The 27,461-nt window shown below is 41.1% G+C and overlaps 2 protein-coding genes across 3 annotated transcripts in view; one reads left to right on the top strand and one right to left on the bottom strand.

Moving 5' to 3' along the window:
* Positions 1 to 626: 626 nt before the first annotated feature.
* On the top strand, positions 627 to 19,822 carry si:ch1073-335m2.2 (msx2-interacting protein). Of its 2 annotated transcripts, none has more exons than XM_040116514.1 (15): positions 627 to 924; positions 2,247 to 2,561; positions 5,560 to 6,033; positions 6,166 to 6,320; positions 7,599 to 7,799; positions 7,988 to 8,139; positions 8,232 to 8,357; positions 8,466 to 8,579; positions 8,677 to 8,790; positions 8,901 to 9,001; positions 9,258 to 16,659; positions 17,034 to 17,102; positions 17,205 to 17,399; positions 17,494 to 17,652; positions 18,777 to 19,822. In XM_040116514.1, exons 1-15 carry the CDS (start codon positions 842 to 844, stop codon positions 18,906 to 18,908), a joined length of 9,792 nt encoding a protein of 3,263 aa, XP_039972448.1. In that variant the 5' UTR covers positions 627 to 841; the 3' UTR covers positions 18,909 to 19,822. The 2 variants fall into 2 exon arrangements, with proteins under 2 accessions (XP_039972448.1, XP_039972447.1); XM_040116513.1 differs by having other exon boundaries at positions 5,557 to 6,033.
* A 1,487-nt stretch (positions 19,823 to 21,309) lies between these two features.
* prkar2ab (protein kinase, cAMP-dependent, regulatory, type II, alpha, B) overlaps positions 21,310 to 27,461 on the bottom strand; it is a 13,737-nt gene continuing 7,585 nt past the window's right edge. Inside the window, 10 exon segments of the mRNA XM_040116423.1 lie at positions 21,310 to 21,482; positions 23,469 to 23,607; positions 23,795 to 23,860; positions 23,955 to 24,029; positions 24,171 to 24,272; positions 24,515 to 24,668; positions 24,778 to 24,884; positions 25,165 to 25,304; positions 25,389 to 25,424; positions 25,861 to 26,099. Of these exon segments, the coding sequence (XP_039972357.1) occupies positions 21,358 to 21,482; positions 23,469 to 23,607; positions 23,795 to 23,860; positions 23,955 to 24,029; positions 24,171 to 24,272; positions 24,515 to 24,668; positions 24,778 to 24,884; positions 25,165 to 25,304; positions 25,389 to 25,424; positions 25,861 to 26,099 (1,183 nt within the window). The 3' untranslated portion in view covers positions 21,310 to 21,357.

Below are 27,461 nucleotides of genomic sequence, written 5' to 3'. Positions count from 1 at the left end.
CACAAACAATACTTCAAAAAAAAAACATTGACTGGGGTTGAGTCACTTTACAATGAGAGACTGTGGGCACAACCCTCAGCCTCTGTGGGGCCCTGGGGCAAAAATCAGCTGCAGGGCCCCTTTGGCCTCTACGTTCCCATCATGTACAGTGCACACGGCAAAACACAGATGGCAGCTCCTTTCTAGTTTGCGCAGAGACCCCAAAACCAACCCGTACTCCTATACTGGAATACTAACTTTAAACGGGTTTTCTGTGAATTGATGAAACACTGCACAATTTAGGAAAATGCACCATGCGAGCACAATATATTAAGAAATCAAACTACAACTGATACTGGTAATCCAGCCTCGCCTCAGCATCATGTTTTAATCTACTTTACAATCTATATATTCGGCTGCTGTGGAATAGTTCAACTTTTTATGGAATCATTCAACAGTGTTTCAGCGTGTATCCACCACTGACACGTTAAAGGGTGTCCGGATCTCCTTTAACGCCACTGGAATTCACTTTAATCGATAACTTTAATCGCCGCAGTGACGCTGCACACAGATCTAGCTCGCGGGCTGTAGTTTGATCCACTTGAAAAAATCGCGTGCCAGCTGTCCGCCGAGCTCGGCACACCGGGCCCGCGCAGCTCGCACCAGGAACCACCAGGAGCGAGCCCGACGCGCGTTCTCGTGCACGGCTCGGGGACGCAGCAGCTAAAGCTACACGGGCAGCGGCCACCGGGCCCAGATCATTCACGGAATCCACCGTCGTTCATTTTGTTCAGGCGGACCTTCGACCGGCAGGGATACGTGCCAGATCATATGTGTGTGAAGTGGGGAAGAATAGCGCACGATGGTTCGGGAAACCAGACACCTTTGGGTGGGAAATTTACCCGAACATGTTCGAGAGGAGAAAATTGTGGAGCATTTTAAACGGTAGGTTACGCAAGAGGGATCCTCTTTCGGCGGAGCAGCGCGGGCTAGCTGCAGCTTTACCGTTAGCCATGTAGCCTGCGACTAATGCTAATACAGCTAACGTTAGCATTTTTAAGTTTTACTAGTCAGGGGGTTTCTTGCTTGCTGCCTATGGTAGATTGCAACACAGCGGCATTTGTTGAAGCGAAATACCGGGGATTGAAGCAGACAAGTTTAAATGTTTACAATTTATACTGTTTAGCTAACTTTTGCTGCCGCCAAGAGGCACGTAGCTAGGTGTGCTAGCCACCGAGCTAACTCCCAACCATCCGACCATTTTGTGGGAAGTGGAGACGTTTTCATGATCAGTACGAGCCAAAAGGTAGCTAATGTTAGCTGGACGGCAGGGTGAATAATCATAGATCTCTTGTGTTGTTTTAGCCACTGATAACGTCTGGGCCGCAACGTTATTTCTCTGATCAACATGGGTGTTAGAGAAAAACTAAAATGTAGAGAAACCAAAATCTGCGGCTGATCAGCGAGCCCAGTGTGCCGATAATCAGATGTTAGCAAGTTGTTGAGTTGCTTGACGAGGGCAGACATCACGATACTTAAACTCAGCGAAGATACTCGTTGTTGTCTCGCAAGTTGGCAAGTTACAGGTAAACTGCAGGTTTTTGCTCCCGCTACTGAGCGAGTATTTGGATTTAAATAGAGGTTACAGCCTTAACTTGTATTCTTTCCCTCGTTCACAGAAGTCACTTAAACCTATGTAACGTGACATGTCATTATCATTTGCTATATAATGTAAAGTATATAAAGTATATAATGTAAACTGATTCAGAAACTACTCTTCAACACAACAAACATAACATTCAGTCACACTTAATGGGAACTATTGAGGTGCCACAGTAGTAGTGGTCTGGTGACAACTGACTGTTTAAAGATAATGCTTTTTAGATTTGTTAAACACTGACATTTGACATGTGTGAGGTCCCGGAGGGATTTTTTTGAATAAAATTTTGTACTTTGTAGTTGTTCAGAAACCTCAACACTTCCAACAATATTTGTAATTCTCAACTTTACAAGTTTCATCATCCAGCATAATATTTGCAAACGTGGTTGGAGACGTTCATTCCTGTTTTGTGGCCTAAAAGGGAACAGTATTGGAAACTTGTTTTAACTCATCATTGGAGCTGAATCATGACTAATTGCTTATTGTATCAGTGTTGCTTCTGTTTTTCATCTACCAGGCTCTGGCATACATAGAAACAGCTGCACTTACCATATTTCTAGCTGGTGTATGTGTAATTTCCTCTTTGTTTTCATCATAATTTCCTCAGGTATGGGCGTGTGGAGAGTGTTAAAGTTCTGCGGAAGCGAGGGTCAGAGGGTGGTGTTGCGGCTTTTGTGGATTTTGTGGATATCAAAAGTGCGCAGAAGGCTCACAATGCTGTCAACAAGATGGGAGACAGGGACCTGCGGACAGACTACAATGAACCTGGATCAGTCCCTAGTGCTGTTCGGGGCCTTGAAGACAGCTCCCCCTCGAGCAGTCGAGACGTTACAGGATTCTCTAGGGGAACAGTTGGTCCAGTGTTTGGCCCACCTGTGTCCCTTCACACCAGAGAGGGACGTTATGAACGGAGAATAGATGGGTAAGTGGACACGGCCTCCCCTTAAAATCCAGGGGAATCTAGGTATTGGATAGGTGTAAGACCTAAACACATAGTGGGGTTAATCGTGAGAGATAGATGCCTCAAGGGGGTTACACAAAGGTAATCTAGGGATTGTTCCACTTTTCATCATAATTGACTCGCCATTCCCATGGGATCTAAGTAAATTAACTACACATTATCATTTGGTAAGGTAACTATAATTCAAGGTTTGACATCTGGTTTGGATATTACATCTGTGAGGAATATCCTAGTGAGTTTTGGATTTATTACAATTTGCGGGAAGCTACCTCGGGAACTTTTGGATATTTAAAAAAAAACAAAACATTTTTCTTCTAAATATGGGATCTAACCTTGATTATTACGTGGAATCGTTTGAAACTGGAAGTAAATCCCTGCTATGGAGAATGCACTTCTCTCTGAAGAATTTCACAGGTAATATTACTTCAAGGACCTTCCATCTCGGGTTGTCAATTTTTCTTCCTCTTGGCAACAGCTGATGGTTGGAGTACTTTTACATTTTTGCATCTGTGGATACGGCCTCGTCTGGATTTATGTTTTGAACAAGTGGATGGAAGAACTTTACATTCATTAAAAAATCCAAAGAAAGACAGATTAGTGTATATTTCCTGGGCTATCTCAGTCAATTTAGGATGAGATTAACTATATATCATGACCACTTTTGCCCCAAATATGGAAGCTGTACCAAGAAGACTTTGCAAGAACACTGAGGACCCGAACAACCAGCCATCAAAAGTTTGTGGAGCTAATCTTATTTTCGATTGATGGCTATGAAGACACATGAAGGCTGCATAGTTGGGATGTAACCTCCTGGATGTACGCAATATGATACCCCATTTTGGATGTACTGATGTTGATCCTAGTATGGATAGGTGTAGCTGCCATTCATTTGGATTACTCAAGTGTGGATGTAGCTGTATAAGGCCTCAAAGAGGAGAAGAACACTCCAAGTATGTTACAAAGAGGTGAAGCTAACTTTTTCAAAGTAACTTGAAACTTTACTACAAAAAGATGAAGCCTGCCAGTACGCATACCCGATGGGATCCATGGATTGTGGAATTATGTCATCCCTTTGAGCCCATGAGGATTTTATGCGCTGTGATCATAGTGTCTGCGAGTCTACTTGACATTAACCAGTGGAATACATTTTTGATTATTTTAATATAAAGATTAACTTTTGGGGAATACTACCTCCTCAACAAGACAAGAATGATCCAGTCGGATGTATTTTCCATTTGGGCACCAACTTGCTGTATAGTCAACCTGGAATCTGCTGAATTACCCCGATACTCATCATCCTTTTTTTTTTTTTTTTTCTTTTTTTCTTTTTTTTTTTTCCAATAAATTCATATTTATTTATTGAGGTTATATGTTCCTATGTTACATTTTTTTCACTTGTCCTGAAATCCATAAAGAGGTCCATATCTGTGGTTGTTTTTGTTTTTCCTTTTTTTCCATCCAGTGGAGAGAATTAAGTAGCCTAACTGTGGATTATACATCAACTGTCTACTGGCCTGGTGCTCCACAGTATTTGAAGATAACGTGCAGTGCGATTCAAGAGAACCGTTTTTGCCTAATTAGATCAATTGATTTTTCCACTCGGTTTTTCATTCGGGCTCTCACATTCTGACCACCTAGATTTTATTTGGATTAGTTTCGGTAACTTCTTTTCCAAAAGGTTGGTATTGCTCTGCCCTCTGCATATTTTCTTTCTCTAACCTTCCTTAGTGCTTTGTCTAATATTAGGTTTTGCACTGCTTTTAGGGAAGGATTAATTTGATGTAAGAGAGGAAAAATACATTTTATAAAATGCATATATAAAATATATACGTATTTGTCATTTGTTTATATAAGTGCCTCTTTTTTCCAGCATCACATAAGTAATACAAAGTATTGGTTTCACATTAAATACATTCATCTGACCTTTGCATGGCATTTTAAATTTCAATACTACAAAGCCCCTCGACAGGAGAATTGTCCAGTTGAATATTTAACAGAAATGTTTTAATTTGAATTTTTTTTTTTTCTTACCAGACATAGTTCATGAACAGTCGGCCTCTGAAATCAGCTCCCCGAACACCCTGAGGAGACAGAAGTGCTCCATTATTTTGTTTTTGCAAATGAAAGTAACTGAAAGAGACCAAGAACAGCATTTGGTCTTTGCTGAATTATCATATGTTTGTATGAGTAGATCTGCAGTTGGGGGAGGCTTTGTTTCATGCGACTGTTTATGAATTTACAGTATAGAATATTGTGCTTGTTAGTAAGTCTTTCTGCTTTTGAAGATTTTATTTTAGGCTGCTGACAGTTTAGATACAGGAGCAGCAACCAAAAAAGCCGTCCACATTAGTGTTTACAGACAGTGCCAGTGTTTGATTGTTTTGAAGAGTTAAGTTATTAGGTTTATTTCTCTAGTTACGAAGTATTTAATATTGTATTTCTAATCATTGTTACATTCTTGTTTTATGCCAAAAACTTTTTAAACTCCCAAACACCACATTTGAATGAAAATATGCAACTATTTGTGAAATGTGTTGCTGAAAACTTTTAAAAACCAGCTATTTAACTTTTTTTTCCCTTTGTTGACAAACTGGAACCCATTAGAAGACACCAGTGTTTGTGTTTGATGGTAACAAATCAGTTGATAAATTGACAGTGAGAGGCTAATGGATTTTACCAAAGAAAGAATGACAGGATCACTACATTAGAAATACTGGCACTGCTCTTTGTATCAATATTAGGCTATTTAAATTGACCCCACATCTCATCTGGCCTGTTCTCAGCTGTGTCTTCCAGCTATGTCTTTGCTGTACTGGACACTTGTATATTCACTATTGCACATTTAAATTTCAAAATAGCTTTAATGGTGAATTTTTATTTTTTTTATTTTATGTTTTGCCTTTTTTGTTTTGAATCATAACTTTTTTTCCCTCTCTGCCCTTTTCTTACTTCACAGTAGCTCAGAAAGCCGTGAGCGTGCATATGATCACAGCCCATATGGACACCATGACCGCAGTGGCACTTTTGACAGACAGCGTCACTACAACACTGATTATTACCGTGATCGTTCTCTGTTTGCGGCTGCTGGCCCAGGGAGCAGTGCTATTGGGGGAAGCTTTGAGGCATCAGACCCACATTTTGACTCTAGAATTCGAGACCCCTTCACTCTTACTAATTCTACACGACGTGACCTGTACAGAGATGACAGAGGACGACGTGTTGATAGAACTTACCATCACCGTCGAAGCCGATCATCTCATTCATCACAGTCAAGGCACCCTTCCCCACAACGGACTACGGGACAAACAGCCAAAACTCCTCATTCACCTAAAAGAGCTCCTTTGTCCCCTGGGAGAGGCCCAAGATCTCGATCCCGCAGTAGATCTTCGAGCTCAGATTCTGTCAGCAGCACCAGCAGCACGGGCAGCGGCAGGTGTGACGTTTGTTTCGTTGTGATATTAATACTTCATGTTTCATGAGTTTATTGACTTAGACTGACAGGTGTCAAATCCTTGTTCTCCGGTTTTCAGATTTTTAAAAATGTTTTATTTTTTTGTGACAACAGTGATTCAAACAGCAGTTCAAGTGATGGGTCGCGTGCACGTTCTGTTCAGTCATCTGCTGCACATGCCCCTCCTCAGTCATCTATGGTGCTTGACTCAGATGAGCCAAGAAGAAGCTTTGGAATTAAAGTGCAGAACCTACCAGTCCGCTCCACAGGTGAGTTTCTACATGTTTGACATGCCTCTCAAAGAGTCTTATCCATGAAATTTGTAAATTGTTTTTGCCTGAACTGGGATGCAAGTAAACATTAGTTTATAGAGCACATGATACAGATAGAACATGATCCATATCAAAATTATGTGGCACAAGTAGATCATATAACCAAGTTCAGAAACTTTAATTTCAGGCTCCTGCAAATGTAAGTTCTATGTTGGAGCACACAAACCATAACTTCAATGTAATGAAATACACTTTGTGCTCCCGACTAGTGTTTGCCAGAGTGCGTTGTCTGAATTTAAGGTATAGAGAATCATCACCCGGGCTACTGTTTTTGTAATTTATTATGCAGAGTATAGACAGCAGGACTCTCCAATCATGTGCCACTGAATGCCATATAGAAGGAAAATGCAAAAAAAAAAAAATTATTGACTTGTGTTTTGTGTGTGCGTGCACGCATGTGATTTTTTTACTGTTACTTGATGCCTGGTAGCCTTGAATTTTGGATGTGATCCCACTGCTGTACAGGTCACTCTGCTTCTAATATTTCCACATTTGTGCTCTTGCCAGTTTACTCGTGTAATTACAGCAACAATTCCCAGACCACAATGGTTATATTCTTTACAGTCTTTACATTTACAATCAGGAGTTTGTTTAGATTTCACTTTGCAAACTGAAAACATACGAAGTATATTTTCATTTTGTAATTAATGCTGTCCTGTAAGTCAAAACCTTTGATTTTTGTATACCTGACAAAATCAAGGCAATTAGTCAAGACCAAAGTGAGATGCAGTGTGTACAGGATTAAACAATAACAGTAGGAAGTGTAGGAAACTCAACACTCGTCCCAGCCAGGCTTAATTAACTGCTTGAAAAGACTAATTGCTGCTTCAGGCCTTCCCTTGAAGCAAGCCAAGCCATCACAGCACAGAACGTTGCAATGTGAACACGTCAGCCAATCATATCTGCTCCAAAGCCACATCTGTGTCACTGTAACAACCAGTTACAGTCATGTTTCAGTAAGAATTCAGGAACCTAGAAAAGTGTGAAGAATGTGTGTGAACGGAAGCTGTGAGCAATGAAAAAGAGCCTGCCATATGGAAAGCATAATTCCCCTATGCACAAGTTTATGTAGGAATGAATTCTTCTGAAAAAATGCCTTTAGATAGCATGTATAATAGGTCATGATTATGATTCTTAATTATTGGGAAAGTCTGTTTTCACTACTCTTTTTGGAGACTGAGCATTGGAATAATAGTAATCAATTTCCTTTGGCAGACACAAGTTTAAAAGATGGACTCTTCCATGAATTCAAGAAACATGGGAAAGTGACCTCAGTGCAGATCCATGGAGCGTCAGAGGACCGTTATGGTTTGGTGTTCTTTAGACAGCAAGAAGATCAAGAGAAAGCCCTTAGTGTCTCCAAAGGAAAGCTGTTCTTTGGCATGCTTATTGAAGTCACTGCCTGGAATGGTCCTGGTAAGTGACAAATACGATACAAAACTGTATTTTTTGTCCTGAATACTTGTCGCACAGAGATTAATTCCCCAAAAGTAAAAATCTTCATTTTTAAGAGCTGTTTGTGTGTGGATGGTGAAGAATATGAGCCTGAACTTGAGCAGCATGTCAGAAATATTAATAATAAACCTCTTCCTTCCTTCCTTCAGAAACAGAGAGTGAAAATGAGTTCAGGCCCTTGGATGGACGGATAGATGAGTTCCACCCAAAGGCCACAAGGACACTGTTTATAGGCAACCTTGAGAAGACCACCAGTTATCAACAACTCCTTGACATTTTTCAGCGATTTGGAGAAATTGTGGTAAGCAGCCATTTTGAAAGTGCACTGTCCAAGTAAATGTTTACATTTTACATTAGATTATGTTTTCTAATTGTTCTGCCTTTCTCCTCAAGGACATTGACATCAAGAAAGTAAATGGAGTTCCTCAGTATGCTTTTGTGCAGTATTCTGATATTGCCAGTGTGTGCAAGGCCATAAAAAAGATGGATGGAGAGTATCTGGGGAGCAACAGACTGAAGGTAGTGTTTTTACAGTAAACGATAGTAACATTTCTGGTTTGTGTATGTTTTCAGTCTATATATATATATATATATATAATATGCATGTCGTTCTTTTTCTTCTTGAAGCTTGGTTTTGGGAAGAGTATGCCCACAACATGTGTTTGGCTAGATGGTTTGGCAACCAATATTACAGAACAATACCTCACACGGCATTTCTGTCGCTATGGACATGTAGTTAAGGTAAGGTTATACATTTTTTCTTGCTCGATATTTGCTCCTTTTGATTTTAGTGCTATTTTTAAAATTGTAACTGATTTTAATTTGTCCTTGTTTTTAGGTTGTGTTTGATAGATTGAAAGGGATGGCCCTCATCATGTACAACAATACCGATTTTGCTCAGGCAGCTGTAAGGGAGACCAAAGGCTGGAAGATTGGTGGCAATAAAATAAAGGTAAAAAAATTAAAACGATATGAGAATTATTCGGTTGTTCAGTAAAATGTACTTTTCACATGTTTATATGTGTTTATTTACTTGTGTGTTTGTTCGTTCATTTATGATAGGTGGACTTTGCAAGTCAAGAGAGTCAGATGGCATTCTACCGCTCTATGCAGGCATCTGGTCAAGACATTAGAGACTTCTATGAAATTCCTCCTGAACGACGGTAAATTGCCCATATTAATTGCATACAATTGTCAATTATGTGCGCATGCACTTACTGACTGACTGATTGCAGTTTTGAATTGTTCCTTCAAATGATATTAACCCTGAAAAAATATGTCTGATGTAAGGTGATAATGTTTAGGAGCACAGTTCCATTCCAATATATGTAAATAACAGTGAAACTATAAAATTATTAATTATTGAGGTTAACAGAATTCATTATTTTCCTCTTCCTATTGTCTCCATTCTCTCTGCAGAGAGGATCGCAGACCTCCATACCATGAATTTACAGCAGAAAGGGCTTACTATGAGAATATTCGTACCCCTGGCCTCTATTCAGAGGATGCGCGAAGAGATTACGCTACTCGCAGCAGAGACCGCTTTCCTGAACTGGAACATTATCAGGGGGATCACTTTGACCCACGTTATCATGAAGACCCAAGAGACTATAGGGACTACAGAGACCCCTTTGAGCAAGATATCCGAAAATACACATATATTCAAAGAGAACGAGAGAGAGAGCGAGAACGCTTTGAGGCTGACCGCAGCAGGTGGAGCCCTTCCCATCCAAGGCGACCTATTACTCCAACAGTATCGCCTTCACCATCTGAACGTGCTCCCAGAGACTCAGAAAGACGGGTTTATAGCCAGTCCTCTGAGCGAAGTGGTAGTGTGAGCTCAATGTCACCACCACACTTTGACAAATCGGAAAAGACCCTGCTGGAACATGCCTCTAAGAGTGAAAAAAGTGAGAAGAGCAGTCAACCAGATCGTGTAGCAGGTGCTGAGAAAGCCAAACGTGCAAAACGTAAAGAGAAAGGTGACAAAGACAAAGCTGAGAAGATTAAATCAAGGAAAGCAAAGGGGCAATCCCCATCCAACCCACTAATTGAAACAGAACTTGAGCCTGGTTTTGATGGAGGCTCTGGAAGAGGAAGGGGATCAGACCAAGATGCTCATGAAAGGCAGAAATGTAAGGGGGATAGCGACTCTGTTTCTGGAAATCAGTTGTCAACTGCTCATCACGACTCTGTAAAAACTGAAAGATCTGAAATGAATAAAAGTGATAATTCAGACTTGGATGTGAAAAATCGACTCAAGAAACATCTAAAGTCTGATACTGGAAATGAGGGGAAAGATTTATCGGTGGATTCAGATCGCCTTGCTGCAAGAAAAAGGCGCTTTGCTGATACTGGTGGAAGAACTATTCGTCAGAAGAGAAGCAGGCATGAAGAGGAGGATGGTAATCAGTGCTCTGACTTTGGTGCCAGTGCCACATATTTGAAAGAGTCAGACACAGACAAACACAAAGAATCACAACGGAGAGATTCAAGACTCAAAACTGACAAAATTGGCACTCAGAAGGGTAGTCAAGAGGACCTTAGAGGACATAGAGAGAAATCAGAGGGATCTTTGGACGCACTGGAGTCAAAACGACATCCAGGGCATACTTCATCCAAAAGGTTTTCACATGAGGGGATTGCAGAACAAAACAGTACAAGAGAACAAGAACACCATGCTGCTTTCAAATTTGGTAGTCAGAATACTGACACTGACAAAAGTGCCAAGAACAAGGAAGACCATGTTGACATTGACTTGTCTCAGAGTTACCGCAAGCAAATGGAGCAAAATAGACGTTTGCACCAGCAGCAACAGCAGCGTGAGTCTGACAAACTGGATAAACCAGAAAGTCCTCAAGGAAGTGAAACAGAGGACTTGGAACATCGCAGTCTTGTGCATGAAGTTGGTAAACCACCTGAGGATGTGACAGATAATTTCCCATCTCACAAACTAAAGAAACTAGACCAATTTGACACAGACTCAGGGATAAAGAGAGAGCGTGTCTACAGAAGCTTTAGACAAAAAAGTGAAGATCCTGACTGGAACAACACCTCCTCTCCAGGACATCAGCACTTCTCTCACCATGCAGATGAGGACATTGTGGATCCTTCTCAGAAAGAGTTAAGTAAAAATGATGAAAAAATTCACCCGGATCTGGAGCTTTTAGTCAAAAGGACACACAACACACAAGTAAACAAACCGAACACTGCTATACTTGGTGTGGAAGAAGAGCAACAAAAGAGATGGGAGAGCAGAGTTAAACAAGACTTGTTACCTGACCTGAATTTTTCCAGAAGTCTAAGTAAAAACATTCACAATTGCAAGCGTTTGGAATATGGTATTTGGCATGACTTGGAACCTGGGGAAGTGCGATCCGACTCTGAGGAGGACAGAGAGTCCAAACCCCACTCTCCTGTGCCCTCAACTTCTATGCCTTTTTCTGAGAGGCCAAGGGTTGACAGATTTTCAGACCCCAAACTAGCACATCTTGAAAGGAACAAATTTTACTCCTTTGCACTTGACCAAACCATCACACCTGACACAAAGGCTTTGCTTGAGCGTGCAAAATCTCTTTCATCTTCCAGAGAAGATAACTGGTCATTTTTAGATTACGATTCTCACTTTGCTAGCTTCCGCAACAGAAAAGATACTGAGAAAGTAGAATCAACGCCAAGACCTACACCTTCCTGGTACATGAAAAAGAAAAAGATACGAAGTGGATCTGAAGACAAACTTGATGACAGGAAGGAAGAGCCTAAGCCGGAGGAGCAGGAACGCAGGGAACTATTTGCCTCCCGCTTCCTTCATAGCCCCGTTTTTGAGCTGGACTCTAGACGACTTCAACACTTGGAACGCAAACATGAAGAACCTGAGCATATACAAAACCAACAACCTGGTCAGCAAGGGGCAATAGATGGTGAACTTGACTCAGGGCCAGTTGTCCTTTTCCATAGTCGTTTTTTGGAACTCACACGACTACAACAACAGAAGAATAAAACCCAACAGCTGCAAGAGTCAAAAGGGGACACCATGCTCATGGATGAGAATAAAGTTGAAAAAGCACCTGTTCAAGAGCAGCAAGCTTTGCAGTCCCCTGAAACGACAGGATCTGTCATGGAACCAGAAATTAAACCCATCAGTCCTGCTGAAGAGCTGATTTCTGAACCCCAACTCACACCTACTTCTGTCACCCAATCTGTGGTCAAAGACTTCCCTCCACCAGAAGACAAATGTATTGCAGTAAATGCAGCCCCCGATCCATATCCCCCTATGACTTTCATAAAGGAGGAGGTAAAGGAAGAGATAAAAGAAAATGAACACGTTGTACCCATGAACCACCCAGCAACTGAGACAACCTCTGATTCTGAACCTGGACCTGTAGCAGCATCCGAACCTAATTACTCAGTGGATAGGTGTAAACTTTCTCCATCTGAAGGGAAATTGGATATTGTTACCGAGGATCTAAAACCTCCGGTTACAGAACAACCATGCCGCCGCAATTCTCATGATGAGTTTGTTAGCAGTTCAGAACCAGAGCTGGATCTTGAGATAACACAACCAGAAGTGCCTGAAGAAACTAGTCCCATACCATCTAGTCTTCTAAAGGAGGGGGATTTAGTCAAGAAAGAAACACATTCTACTTGTAAAGCCGTAGCAGAGCCTGAGGGGGAGAAGAAACTGCAAGTCAGTAAAGTGCAGATGCCCATTGATAATGACACAAATGACGAGCCAGTCTCACCTCAGAAAGAGCATAAAACAAAAGAAATGAAAAATAAAAAGAGCAAACAATCCCCTGCTCAAGTTACTCCTGTTCCCGTTATGTCAACCTCTGGTTCAGAGAAACAAGCTACACGCAAGAGTGAGCGCATTGACAAAGAGAAGTTGAAGCGTGGATCATCCCCAAGAGCTGAATCAAAGTCCACAGGCAAATCTCCCATTCATGGTTCAGATCCTGATATGTTAGAACAAAGCATATCATTAGGCAGAGCCAGACGAAGAAATGTTAAATCTGTGTATGCCACCCCAGTTGAAGATGATGCACCAGTTCGTTCTGGAAAGGAAATTACAGAGTCACCACGCTCTGCACGAAAGCGAGGTACAGACAAAGATGCAACCCAACAACAAAATATCGAACAGGATCCACCTGCTCCAACCCCTGCAACTAAACGGGGTCGTCCTCCCAAGAATCGCAGACAAGGTGATGAGAGTACAACTATTAAAGTAGAAAAATCAAAAATGGATAATAAAGACACAGATTCAAATGAATCAGAAAGTGGTGAACGAATTCCAAGAGCGTCAAAAGGGAAGACATCCCCCCATGTCACAAAGAGTTCATCAAATCAGATGTCTGCAGCCCTAGGCTCTGGATCAACAAGGAAGGGGGACAAAAGTGAGGTGGTTGAGGAGGATGATCAGGAAATGGATTTCACAGATGAAGATACTTTGGCTTTGCAAGAGTCATCAAGTTCAGGTAAAGAAGATCCATCAGTAAAAGTCGAAGAAACAAAAGAGGAGAGAGACAAACAAGGCAGAGAATTTGGAAAAGATAAAGATGTTCTTCATGAAAAGGTTTGTGAGGGTAAATCAAATGGGAAAGAGACAGATTCCCCGGTCTTAGAAGAGAAACCCACCTCAGAAAAAGAGAGGCTCGTTAGAGGAAAAACCAAGTTGACAAGGACTCCCAAGTCTCCTGTCCTCAAGAACCTCAAAATAAGACTAAATGTCACAGAAGTGAAAGATCTTCTTCAGTTAGGGGACGATGAGCTTGGGAATCAAGAAGATTCTTCAAAAAGGTTCAGACCTGGTGACCACGGTGATCAAGTTTCAAAGTGCACTGATGGTAAAAAAGGAGATTCCAACGTTGACGAAAAGGAAAATGCTGCTTTGGAAAAAAATGAGCCCCTGGAAACATCAAAAAGCTTAATTTCACAGGAGCTGGAATTGGAGCAGGCTGTGGAGAACATTGCCAAGCTTACAGATCCGGCTTTTCCAGCGGAACCACCGATGCCACCTGTCCCGCACACAGAAGTAAAAAGTGACCCAGATGAAGACAAACCTTCTAATCCTGCTAGTGAGACAGAACTCATGGCTGCTATTGACTCGATAACTGCTGAGGATGTATCCTTAACCCAGCCACCTCCTCTAAGTACAGATGTAGGTTCTGAACCTGAGATGCAAGACTTCATTCAGCCCGCCAAGGAAGATGAACCTGAAACAAATAAATCTTCTACACAGGAGGAACCTGTTTTTCCAACCACACCCAAAAAGGGCACCAAGGGAAGACCTAAAACACCGAAACGCTCTAAAGGCCAAAAGCAAGTAAGAAAGGATTCAAAGGAAGGACATTCAGCAGGTGAGGACTTGACAGCTACAGTAGCAGAGAGCATAGCCTCTGGTGTGAAGATTGTTTCTGAGACAACTCCATCAGCCGCAGCTGCCACAGTTATTACTCCTACTACTTGGAAGCCAGAACCCGAGCCTTCAGCTGTCAAGGTTACAGATGTAAACACACAGTCAGAGTCACCTTCTGAAGAACAGATTCAACATCTTAAATCTGTTTACCCCCAGTCTAAGAGTCCAAAATGCCCGAAGCCTCAACAGCTGCCACCTGAGTGCATCTCACCATCCCTGTCTCCACTAGCTAACAGGCCAAATATCAGACCCATTCAAACTAGTAGAATTCCTGTTTCTCCACCAGATTGGCGCCACCAGTCAAAAGATGCAGGTGTCTCCTCTTCACCTATCATGCCGTTAGCTTCCAAGGAAAACCAGCCTTTACCCTCAGACTCTGAAAACATGGAAACTGAACATGGCACAAGTGACTTGAGACAAATTCTCATGAAACACAAAAATATTTCACTGCCAGGCAGTAGTTCTATTTCTAGTAATCTGCCCACCCTCCGAGATCAGAACCAATCTGAAAGTAATATTCCATCAGCTGTTGTGCCAAATAAATCACCATTACCTGATAGTAGAATGCCAGCTCATTCAGCCCCACCTATTGTTCGACCTCCAGCCTCACTATCGTCTCCCGAGACAAAGTCTGTGATCTCTGTTATTGCATCCACTGCAACTTCTGTTATCAGTCGTGTTTGCAACCCACCTGAGCCTGAAGACAAGGTAAACATGAACATTGGAAATCCCTGTGTGGACATGGCTCTACCCAAATCAACCTATAGGCCCAGCAAAGACGATACTGGATCATACCATGGGCCATCTGTTGGTGATGAGGTGGGAAGTACAGCACGTTTCATTGTTGAGAGCTCCACTCTTGGTATGGGATCTTGCCCTGGTCTGAGGGTAAATACATCTGAAGGAGTGGTCGTATTAAGCCACTCAGGCCAGAAAACAGAGGGACCCCAGCGGATTAGTGCAAAGATAAGTCAAATCCCACAAGCAACAGCAGGTGACATGGAATCCCAGCAGTTGGTATCCATTCCCCAGATAAAGCAGGAAATGTATGGTCATTCTCAGTCAGGTCTTCAAAAGGGGTCTTCAGATCATGGGCATCCTGGTAAGACACAGTCTTTGTCTTCTATTAAACAAGAAAGCTCTGGTTTGGAAAAGATGGAATCTGCTTACCAGTCAGGACCTCAAGGAGTAGTGAAGCGTCTCACACCAGGTAACCAGCAAGTATTGAATTACCATCAAGAATACATACCATTAAAACATCAAAAGAAAATGGACAGTGTTGATCCTCACAGTACAGATGGAGCTAAACCACCTTGGACCTCTGCTATAAGTCCTGCAATAAGCCCCCATTTGCCCTCTCCACCAGGCAACCATGTAGGTTTTGTTACAGCAGCTGGTGACAGAGCTCCTTCACATCTTAGTGGGGTCAAACAGGAACCACGATCCCCACGCAAGTCAGGTCACCCACACTCTCCGTTCACTAAAGTGTCCTCACCCATAGGCTCCTCATCACCAAAAGGCATACCAGTGATGTTATCCACTGGCCTCCCTGCCATGCAACAGTTTATTTCTGGTGTTCATCATCCAGAGCAGTCTGTGATCATGCCACCTCACAGTGTTCCTGGAGGCTTGGGACGTATGTCTCCTCACTGTGTTACCCAATCAATTCCAGTGGGGCATCTTGTCCAAGGAGATGTTCGGGTCAATACTCCACCTCTCTCTGTGATGAGCTATGGGATGCATAGTGAGCCTCTCAACTCTCCTTGGTCTGGTCCCATGCAGCCACGGCCCAACTCACCCCAGGCTGTCGGTAGAGATAAGGTTCTTAAGGTAAACCCTGGTTCTTTGAGGAGTCATGAGGGAGAGCAGGAAGAAGCTAGACACTTCCACATGGCAGGAAGACAATCAGCCACACAGCTAAAACCGGAGCCTATGCAGTCAGATCCTCGTGGGTCTTTGCGGAGTAGTGTCCAGCTGGAAACATACATGGCACAGAGAGATATGCGTGTGCTCTTACACCAACAGGGGGAGCGTTCAGCCACAGACCCTCACTCTGGACACATTCAAGAGACTCTTCCCCCCTCTACAACACCTTCAAACATACCTTTATCCTTGTCGCCAAGATCACATGTTTTGCCTAAAGGTGTGTCTGAGAAGGATATAACAAAGCCATTAGAGGCAAAGAGGCCCCACTCCCCTCTTCCTAAAGATGGAGTAATGGGTATCCGACAATCTGGGCCAGCAGTGGCATCTCCCCAGAGAGTTCAGCTAATGCCACCAGGACCTAGTGGCTCATTCCAAGAATACTCAGGGATGTACCCAAACCCAAGAGGCATCCATTCTCAGATACCAGAGACGTCTCCTGTTGGACATAACCAGCCACCACTGAACGTCACACCAACTATGGTGAGTTTACTGCTGTTATCATTCCAGTCTATTAGGTACACCTGGCTAAAACTAATACAGCATTCCTGCATTAAAACCTACCTTCATGAAGGCTGTATTGCATTCTACTGAGAGGCAGTTTCAAATTTGTGCACCCCATTTTTATGAACCAGGGTACACTTCATATTAGAAAAACATCAGTATAATGCAAAACAGTTCAACAGCACCCCAAACTGCAGGTAAGATTTATTGCAGGGCTGTTGTATTAGACTGCATTAGTTTTAGCTAGGTGTACCTAAATAACTGTCACTAGAGGGTATATGCAAATGGGTGTTGGTATCCTCGTGTTACAAACACTGTTCATGACACAATTAACTATTTTCTTGAATCCTTAGGGTGCAGACCTCCAAGCAAAACCAGATGGCAAGATGACACAGCCTGTTAATATGGTGCAGTTGCTCACGGTAAGACAAAACTCTACACAATAATTGTGTTCAGGGTTGTTTGTCTGAACAAGAGCTAGCTTTGTCTGACAAACGCCTTTGTTTTGTCTCATATTTAAACAGAAATACCCTATTGTGTGGCAAGGCCTGTTGGCACTGAAGAATGACACAGCTGCAGTTCAGTTGCATTTTGTCTGTGGCAACAAAGCTTTGGCTCATCGATCACTGCCCCTACAAGAAGGAGGTGCGCTGCTTAGGATTGTCCAGAGAATGAGACTAGAGGCTTCACAACTGGAGAGTGTAGCCAGAAGAATGACAGTACGTGTCTTTTGTCTTACTCCCACTGAGTCATTTTCTGTTTCACTAAATTGCGTATGCTAACAACATTTACCTTTTTTATTTTCCTTTGCAGGGGGATAGTGACTACTGTCTTCTCCTTGCTCTACCATGTGGACGAGATCAAGACGATGTTCTAAACCAAACTCAAGCTCTTAAAGCCGCTTTCATCAACTACTTGCAGACAAAGTTGGCTGCTGGTATCATCAATATCCCCAACCCAGGTTCCAATCAGGTGAGACATCATGGTTAATATGTCTAAAGGTTTTTAGCTCTGTAATCTGTTCTCATGTTTTGTTTTGTTTTTTAATGTATAATAATTTGGTTTGATTAAAATAGATTCTTTAACTGATGTAACATAGACAAATCCTGTGTCTGGTCTATGTGTTGCGTTTTCAAGTGCTGCTGCCGTTACTGTGACCTGTAGTGGAACTGAACACATTTACACTGACAAAGAAAGCATTGATGTTTGAGTAGCCAATTAAGACCAGCAGGAATTATTTGCTAGCTTTTGAACCTAAATCATCAAACTCCATGTTTCCTTGCCTTGTCCTCAAAAGAAATACATCATTTAATACAAATAAGAAACACAGGATACCGTAAAAGTGATGTAATAGCAAGGAAACATAGTATAGAGCTAACGAGCTGTGTGGGGTAGCAGCTCACTGTCAGCCCTGTGTTGGCAGATTGCGCTGCCTTTAGCCACACCTGCTCGGTTCTTTGTCGGCAAGCTACTCTAAATGTGATTTCAAAGATGAAGATTTACCAATAATGGAGATTTAGTCAAGTAAAATTGAATTTGTAGAGCAGAAGCTAGTGGCTTTTAGTTTTGGTCTTCTTTTTTTTTTTCCCCTCCAAATTCACAGTTTGTTGTTTGAGCAGCTGCACAGAACAGGAATGATATCCTGCAGTCTGTTAAAACTGGGCTAAATATTGTTGAAAAATGTAAATCTTGTAGATTATAACCTTAATTTTAATGGCATTTGATGACTTTATTTTCAGCATATAACCGATTCTACAGGGTCAGCTGAACAGATTTCTTGGCAAAAGTACTTAAAAAGTGAAATCCTTTACAACCGTATAGTGGTAAATGCTGGTTTACAACTGAGGTGCCACCACAGTTATAGCGGCATGTCTACTTCTGCCTACAACCTTGATTCATCTATATGCATTAATCATCTGTGACCTTTAGTCTCCTTTTAATACTATTTTCTACTTTCCATGAATGTAAAATGTGGATTTTTTTAGTAGCTTTTGGCTTATTATATTTGCTGATGGGTTATTGCACAAACAGGTATCAAATGTGTTGGTTCTCTATAACGTCACATGTGTAATTCAGGTTTTTCCTTGTTTTTTCAGCCTGCCTATGTGCTACAGATTTTCCCACCGTGTGAATTTTCAGAGAGCCACTTATCCCAGGTCGCCCCCGACCTCCTCAACAGGATCTCTAGCATCTCACCACACCTCATGATTGTCATCACCTCTGTGTAACCTTCACTGTTGGGAACTGATCCACGGATGAATGTTCTCACTGATGATCCTCAGGAAACCAGAGGAATATGAGAATTTGTTTGGGTTTTTTTTTCCCCTGAACACAATGGAAATATGTAGGATATACCCTATCAACACTTTTTTCTTTTTCCATCAGTCGTTTTTTTTCTTTTGTCACTCCTGTCTGGTATTTTTGTCCTTCTCAAAAGAACTCAGGGATGGACCAAACCAGAATCAGTCTTATTTGACCATTTCTCTGCTGTATTTCTATTTATTGGAGTTTAATTTTGATGTTCGGAGATGCTCTGAAGAAAAAAAATCAGGATGTTTGATGAACAAAAGTGACTATTTGGGTGGCCTTTTTCTTTCATCTGTCTTTTATTGATTGTCATATTCATTTCTCCACAAGAGAGGATCATGGAAGCTGTTGTACCACAATGGCTAAAAAGACATTTCAACATGTAATTTTAAATAATTATGTACAGACTTCCTCGCCCAGGCTTTCTTTAGAGGAGGAAGAATTACCTTGTAAAACTATGGAGACCTTGTAGAGGACCACGTTCGTTTAACAGCTCCTTTAATTCCACCAGCTCTGCTCATTTTCTCACACTACTGAAGCAGTTACACCTCTGGCACCTGCCTTTGCATTGAACAAGCTACAGTATGATTTGGGAGTTTTTGAATACAGGACTTTGTAAATATTTTAAATATTTAAACTTTAACTATGGAACTTGGACGACAGAGACTTGAACTCTGGGACATACCAGAACGCAGTGTGGAAATTTAGATGGATATCCTTGACTTTTGGGTGTAAATACTTGTAACACAAGAAGGTTGGCAGGCTCTCCTGTGGAGTCTGCCGATGGCACTTCATATTTTGTAACTCAAATAAAACAAACTCCAGAAAACTTGAATATTTAAGATATAATCATTTATTTTTTTATGTCTTTTGTTTTTGGCAAGAATTTTTTTTACTGAGCTATACTATATTATACTCGGTTGCCGGTTTATTAGGTACGACTAGCTAAAACTAGTGCAGTCTAATTAAGTAGTCCTACAACAAATCCTCCTTCATGAAGGTTAAAATGTTCAGTTTTTGTTAAAACTGCTTTAAGGGGGTGTTGATTCAACTGTATGATTATCCTGGAGGATGCAGTTTTTGCTGCTGTTGAACTGCATTACGTTATACAGAAAGGTGTTTCTATTATTTAGCCTCCTATCATTGATTATAAATGAGGTGGACAAGGGTAGAAACAATACAGTTCAACAGCAGCACATCCTACTCTCTCCAGTTGAATCAAAACGTCTCTAAAACAGTTTCAACAAAAACTGAACATTATAACCTTCATGAAAGGAGTATTTATTACAGGACTGTTGTGTTAGACTGCATTAGTTTTGGCTAGGTGTTCCTAATAAACTGGCAACTAGTATATATATATTGCCATGCAACAAAGGTTTAAGTAAACAGAAGGGGTTGTTAACAGTTGCTGATGGCTTCCTTTGCTGAGTGCAAATGGAAAATTGTACAGCACCTTGTATAATCAAATAATGAAGGCAGTGATTGGCTAGTACAATAACAGTAAATGAGCATGACACGTGTGTATGTGAACAACAATTGCAAAACCATTTTCCATAATTCAGGGTTATACAATTTGGCAACTAAAGTGGCCGTGGAACTGTAACACAGTTGTGTAATGATTTTTAAGTCTGGCTGTTCATTTACAATGTGACTGTTTGGACATGTCAGTGTTTTGTTCTTACGAAAGCTTGATTATAAGAAACTTCATTAACAAAGACAAGTTAAAAAAAAAAAAGAATGTAAATAGAACATTTTCCTTAGTGACAGACCTTTATCACAACATATTACCTTGTCATAACAGTAAAAACACAGGCGTTACTAATAACGTCCACCCGTCATTAGTTTCGTCATTTACAACTGTGCTTTTCCTTTTATGACGTGTCAGAACATCCTATCACACCTACATAAAACAGGAACACAAATGTTCAACCAGGAGCTGTATAAAAGGAGCAGGTGCAAGGCTTCATAAAAAGTTAGGACATTTCTTTCAACCATCAACCAGTCAAGAATTTGATAAGGTAAGATACTGTATGCTGGGTATCCCCAGAGCAAAACTTCCTTTGTTCTGGGCTGTCGTGGGTTAACTGAAGCTTCACCTGTGGTACATTGACGTCATTTATCAGTCAGGTGTGTTTGAGTATTATGGTTGCCTTTGGTTGATTATCAGGATTGTCACACAAGAAACACACTGTATTCTACTCTCACCTTAAACTGATTTGCCTCGCAGCAGCAGAGTTGTACAGGAACAGTACATTTTACTTCATATAAAACAGAAGGCAACGTTTTACGCTTACCTCAAGGGGAGGATAATTACATGTTATATGCAATGCTACTATGTTTGACTGAAATGCAGATTTAGAATTTTGTGCACTAGTGTTTCAAGTCTACACTGGAGCCAAACAGTGCCACAAGCTGGTCTTCATACTGGGAGATGTTCCTCTTCATGATGTCCATACAGGGGCCCAGCAAACGCTCGAAAGCCTGGATGTCAATTACTAGAAGAAAAACGCAGACATTTAGAATCAAGTCATCCCATCGCAGGCTTTTTAGTTTCCAAAAACAACAGTCTAAATACATGAAGTTTGTGCACATTATTTTTTAGAGTGCTGTCACACATTTGTAGTGTTACAGTGGAGGATCAATATGATGGTAAACAAAATTTTGAAGAGAAAAACAGTATTTGTGGGACATATTTAAATCATGACGATCAGTGGACATAATTCTATAATCAGTAAAGCAGCAGGTACCCAGATTCACTGTATTGATTTGTCCATTTTGCCTCTGTCAGAACTTCAGATCTTTAATCCTCTGCAAACTGAATGGCTTTAGTCTTTTCCCGACTAATTGATTGAAATCAGAAGAAATCAAAAAGGCTCTTAAAGCTTCACCATTAACCCCCTTTGTGTCTCAGGTTCATACAATGTGGGACATCATGTTTTGTGAGGTTACAAATGTATTTCTTTTTCTGGCTCACAGATAATAGGAGTAGCCAAGTCTTCTAAGGCATTTCTGTACCTGTCTAATACTGAGTAGGAGCCGCTCTTGAAAGTGTGGAAGCATTTACGGGACTTTGGTCAATGTTAAGTCGACTTTTTCGATTTTTTTGCCCAGACATTCATGCTGTGAGCTCCTGTTCCACCTCATCCCATCTCTGCTCTGTTGGATTTAAGATCTGAGGCCTGTGCAGATCACTGGAGTGAACTCAAGTCCCTGTCTATTTCCTGGAACCCTCTTAAGGTGTTAATACTTGGAGGATGTTTTCATTAGTAAATAAAGGTTAACTGTAGCCACGAGGGAATGCACCTAGTGGTGAAATGTGTCCGTAGCACTGAGTATTTAAAATAGTCCAAATACGTACCAAATGTTAGGATCAAATTTCTGGACAGAGTCGGGATTTTACGTATTCTCTGATCTATTAATTTATTTATTTAAATCTAAATTTTGCCTGCATTAGACTTTCACATGAACAAAAAAGGGTTTTGCAGAAAAATGTGTATGTTTTTTCAGAATGAGTGAGCTGAAACGCATTTCGTATCTGCACTACTGAAAAATTTGAAATGATTCCCAGCCCTAGTTTAGTGCGGTCATGCACGTGCCAAGGAAACGCTCCCAACATCATTATACCACCATCACAACTCTACTTCGATGCAAGGAGGGAAGGATCTGTAGATTCAGGTTGTTTGTGCCAAATGCTGAGCCTGTTATCACCATGATGCAACACAATTGCAGTTGCTTAGGAGAAAACGTTTCTCATTCTTTAACTGTGATCAATACACAATCACATCTTTCCTGTCAAAATATCTGGTCAGCTACTGGCTTTCTCCCCTGTCCATGGACGAATTATGAGACAACTGGACCCCTGGGCACAGACATATAAAAGGCGCCTCATTTTGGCCGCGTAGAAGCAAGACGCCCAGATTGAGAGGTGTGCATCTCTGTGGTCATTTTGCGTCATTCTAGTCGGTTTGAGCCTCTTTGTGGTAGTTTTGTTTCTCCTTTTAGTCATTTTGTCTCTTTTGTAGTGGATTTGTCTCTTTATGTTTTTTTTGTGGTCATTTGGCATCTCTGAGATCATTTGGTTTCTCTTTTTAGTCATTCTGAGTCTCTTTATCGTTGTTATCCATCTCTTTGTAATCGCTTTATGTCTCTTTGTGGTCTTTTGATTGACTTTCCGATAAGAAATGTTAATAGTCACTGCAAACAGAGGTCCTGGGGCCCCCTGACCCCTCGGGATGCTGGGCCTGTGCCCAGTAGACCCATTCAGTAATCCTTCCATGACCCTGTCTAAACTCTGACACGCACTAGTAAGTTATATAACAGCGACTGACAGTGTGTGGATTTAGAGTCGCTGTGTCTGTCGTTCTCTGCTACATCCCCCTACATTCAACAACCTGAACTACAGCATCTTTCCCTGAAAACAAACTGCAGAAAGCTAACGTGCTGTTGCTCCTGAAACAAACATGGACAAACATGAGACGGACCCAAGCATTTGGTTTCTCCCACAGCGTAAACGGATGCTGCTCGCGGTTTGTTGGTGACCAGTGCCAGTTCCCCGAAATATTGCCCTCTAGAGCAACGGGCCACCTCAACCTCTGCGTTATCCTGCTGGCCCGCCTTCGTCTGTAACGAACAGAGGAACTTGTGAGTCCTGCAGTCATTTAGTACAGTACCACCATACATTACCAGATCAAAAAACACACTAATACATTACATCCCCCTTGTGGCAAACAACAGCAAATCCGTAGAAAAAGCAGGTTGAAGAGACAACTAAAATAGATTCAGATGTATTATTTGACACTGTGCTTACTTTGCTTTTTATCATTATCTTCACCTCTCCTGCTTCCACAATGTAGAAACAGTTGGCCTTCTCCCCCTGCAAGTACAGAAAGCAGCATAACACCATGTCTATTAATTCCAACCGAACCAATATTAAAAAACCTACAGCAACAAATGTCCCAACATTGTACCTGCGTTATTATGCACTCTCCATCTTTGAACACTCGTGCTCCCAAAACATCAACAATCTTCATTCTTTCAGTGATCTAGAGAAAGTAAAACGAAGCATGATGACAAACCAAATGCACTGCTGACACGCCTGTAATCACCTGAAGCAGAAGGTGACTAAATGTCCATCTATTCAAAGATTATTTTGTTCGCGTAGAGGTTGTGTTGGTAGTACAAACCTCAAGAGACTTCAGAAGAGGAACACACTCAATGAAGGCCTCGTACATCCTCCTTTTCTTTGCGTTGTTCTTCACGATCAGTCTGTGAAATGTGGCTCGATCCTAAAAAAAAAATTTCTTTGTGTTTGATATTCTTCAGTTCAACTTTTTGTTCAATTGTTAGAGTGGACTTTTAGATGTCAGAAGTACAAGGTTTTCATTTGCTTTCAATAAATGTTACTTATAATAACAATACATTAAGAGGGACCTTACTAGAGTGTATTTGGCAACACAGTTAATAACACTCCCCAGATACTGCATGGTGCTTTGGAGCACCGAAGGTCATAATCCTTTGTTGGACTCACCAGGCCCCACAGGGCGCCCTCCTGCGTGGCCGTGATTGTGGCAGCTCGCGGTGTGTTGTACATAAGAGCCAGCTCACCGAAACTCCCCTTGTTGTCATACTGTCCAACGCACACACTCACTCCGTCCTTCTGCACAAAAATATCATACACACCCCTGGAAATGATGGGAGACACAGAGAGGGGGTAGAGGTCACTGTCAGTGTGACACAACTTCATCTAGTTTAAATATTATAAAGAAAAATGATTCAAAATTTCTCACTCACTTCTCTATGACATAGAAATTGTCTCCGTCGTCTCCTTGGTCTATGATGTGGTCCCGAGGTTTGACCAGCACCTCGAACATTGCGTCCAAAACCTCAGAGAACTGCTCCTGGAGGACATTAGGCAAGTTTATGCGTATAGCACCTTTCAACAACAAGGCAATTCAAAGTGCTGTATGTAAGACACAAAAACGCATTAAGATACTATACACATAAATAGGATTTAATAAGAGAAAAATAAAAGGTAGAAATACATAAAAGTGAAGGAGAATATAAAATTAGATGCTTGTGTGTGTCTGTTTAAACCTAAATTTAGTCACAAATTTTTCTGAAAATGAAATGTCAGCATCAAAAAGAGGGTTTTTCATCCTTCGTATTAATATTTTTAACCTGCTCCAGTGTTTTAAACAGTAAAATGTCTCTGCATGCGTCCTGAAGTCTGCGCCGCTGCTCGTCTGTTTTGGGATGCACAACCCGAGGCTCTGCGTCATCGTCCTCATCATCATCAGGGTTGTACGCCTCTGCACACACTGCAGCAGGAAAAGCTAATTAAAATATTATACCATGGTCAACAGGCATTAATATTCATTACACATTATGTTCCAATTACTTACCTGAAACTCTGCGATTGTATTTACCGGTGGTGCACTCTGCAGAGAGAGGTAATGGTGAATATATTGGATTAGATTCGACAGGTCAATTGAAGGAAGGTCATCCCACTGTTTAACTACAGCTCTCTTCTCTACATTGTACACAATGTCTCTGCATATGCATAGAAAATTGTTTGGAGATAATGGGTTTTTTATCATGTGATCTGCTAATTTTAGGCGGAGCCGTCATTTTTACGTCTGCAGTGTATAGCCTGCTTTCTGGATTTTTGCTTCAATGTGTCCATTTTGTATTGAAGCATCAATACAAAATGTTTTTTGGGAGCTTGCAAATCTCAGTCTGCGAACTATTCCTCCACTTCTTTTGTGTGATGTTGCCAGTATGAAGCTTTGTGGTTTGAAACACTTACTTGATGACACCTCTTCAAGCTCCGCACATAGAGCAGAAAATTAAACAAAACTCTGAGGTAATACTCACTAACAGCATCTTCCTCCTCCTCTTCATCATCCTTTGTGGGCTTATTTGGTACAAAGGTGACTCCTTTTCCTGCTGGTTTGGCAGTGCGTTTCTTGGCCTGTTGGGCATTTCTTTGGTTTTCCAGAACTTGTGTGAAATGCTGCACCGCAAATTCAACCAGGTTTGGCGGCTTGCGGCGAAGAACCTCCACAGTGTATCCCTGTAAGAGCTCTTTTAAACCGGCTGGTATCTCAACATTACTCATCATTCAGCTTGAGAGGTCATAGGTTGGATTTTGATCATTAAAAAATAACTAAAAACCTCTAGAGGACCTGTATTTCCTAAAACCTGAAATAACAAATCTCAGCATCAGCAACAGTAGATGTCCTGCAGATATGATAAACAATCATCTGCCCGGAACATCATCACAGGAGCAAACCGACTCCTCCTCCTCTTGACCCACTCTCTCTCACACATTCAGCAGCTTATTGATTTCTTTATTTAGCACAGCGTGTCGGAAAGTATTGACCTGGACTTTTCGCATCGGTTGTAATTAAAGGCTGTCTGATCGATTACACATTAGGACTTGATGATTTGTAAAGAAACAACACACAGAGTGGACTTTTAATTGCTTGTCCTGCAAGTCAGGCTGGTGTTGGCCTCTCTTACAAATTAGACACCATGATATAAATATGTTTTTAAAAAAAACAAGTGCACGAAATAATTCTTATAGAAATGTATGTTATTAAATTCAAACTCTAAAACCCACCTCAAAGCTTCATAGGTTTTTCATCACACATGTTCAAACACTCACTACATTAATCCTTCAGCTGCTTTGGGTCATTCACAGCAAATCATTATCATGTATTTTGGTCCAGCCGGCTATAAAGTCCCCTGGCTAGAGCTTCATTACATTTTGCAAAACGTTGCAAACGTTCCAGTTTAAATTGGGGAAAATGTTAAATGCTGCACGTAAAAAGGCCATTACTGGACAGAAATACCTTCAGCTGATGACTGAATTGACATTATTTATGACATCTGTATAAAGGAAAGAATAACCAGTTCTTCTTACTAAGTCAAATTTTATATTTGCATTTTTTACTTTATTTCTTTTCCCTTTAAATTCTTTGTATTTATTTGTTCTAGTATCATTTTTTATTACACAGTTTTATTATTATCGTTTGCTTCAATTGTTTGAACAGTCAAGGCTTCTACGTTTTATGGCAATGACATCAATATATTGTTTTTTAGTAAGTCTGACTAAGAAGAGAGGAAAATGTTCAACAGTCTCAGTTCTAAATATGGATTCTGCTTTTTATTTCTATACATTCCGACATTCATATACTGTTAAATCAATCTCATTAGGAATACTCCCATAATTTCACATTAAACATACAGAAAATCAAGTTAGTATCAGTGGTCACTGTGTGGTGTGTGACTGTACAGGATGCAAAGGACAGTCAGAAAGGTGTGTATTGCTGACAGACTGAACACACACGGTACGACAAAATGCACCTTGTCCCTGATATGTACACGTGTTTGCAGATAACAAAAGGTAAGGCACGACATGTTCAGTTCACCCCTTTTCTTATATCAAAAAAAAAAAAAAAAATCAAAAACAA

This window comes from Xiphias gladius, chromosome 21, assembly GCF_016859285.1.
Source record: "Xiphias gladius isolate SHS-SW01 ecotype Sanya breed wild chromosome 21, ASM1685928v1, whole genome shotgun sequence".
Classification (NCBI taxonomy): domain Eukaryota; kingdom Metazoa; phylum Chordata; class Actinopteri; order Istiophoriformes; family Xiphiidae; genus Xiphias; species Xiphias gladius.
The sequence above is the reverse complement of the archived record's forward strand: the minus strand, read 5'-3'. Positions and strand labels throughout refer to the sequence as shown.

What these genes read in the sequence shown, in the direction of transcription:
- si:ch1073-335m2.2 (XM_040116513.1), top strand. Translation starts at nt 842, where the DNA reads ATGGTTCGGGAAACCAGACACCTTTGGGTGGGAAATTTACCCGAACAT. An exon ending in TGAACGTCACACCAACTATG is followed by an intron (nt 16,660 to 17,033) that starts GTGAGTTTACTG and finishes TTGAATCCTTAG; the next exon opens with GGTGCAGACCTCCAAGCAAA. An exon ending in CCAACCCAGGTTCCAATCAG is followed by an intron (nt 17,653 to 18,776) that starts GTGAGACATCAT and finishes TTGTTTTTTCAG; the next exon opens with CCTGCCTATGTGCTACAGAT.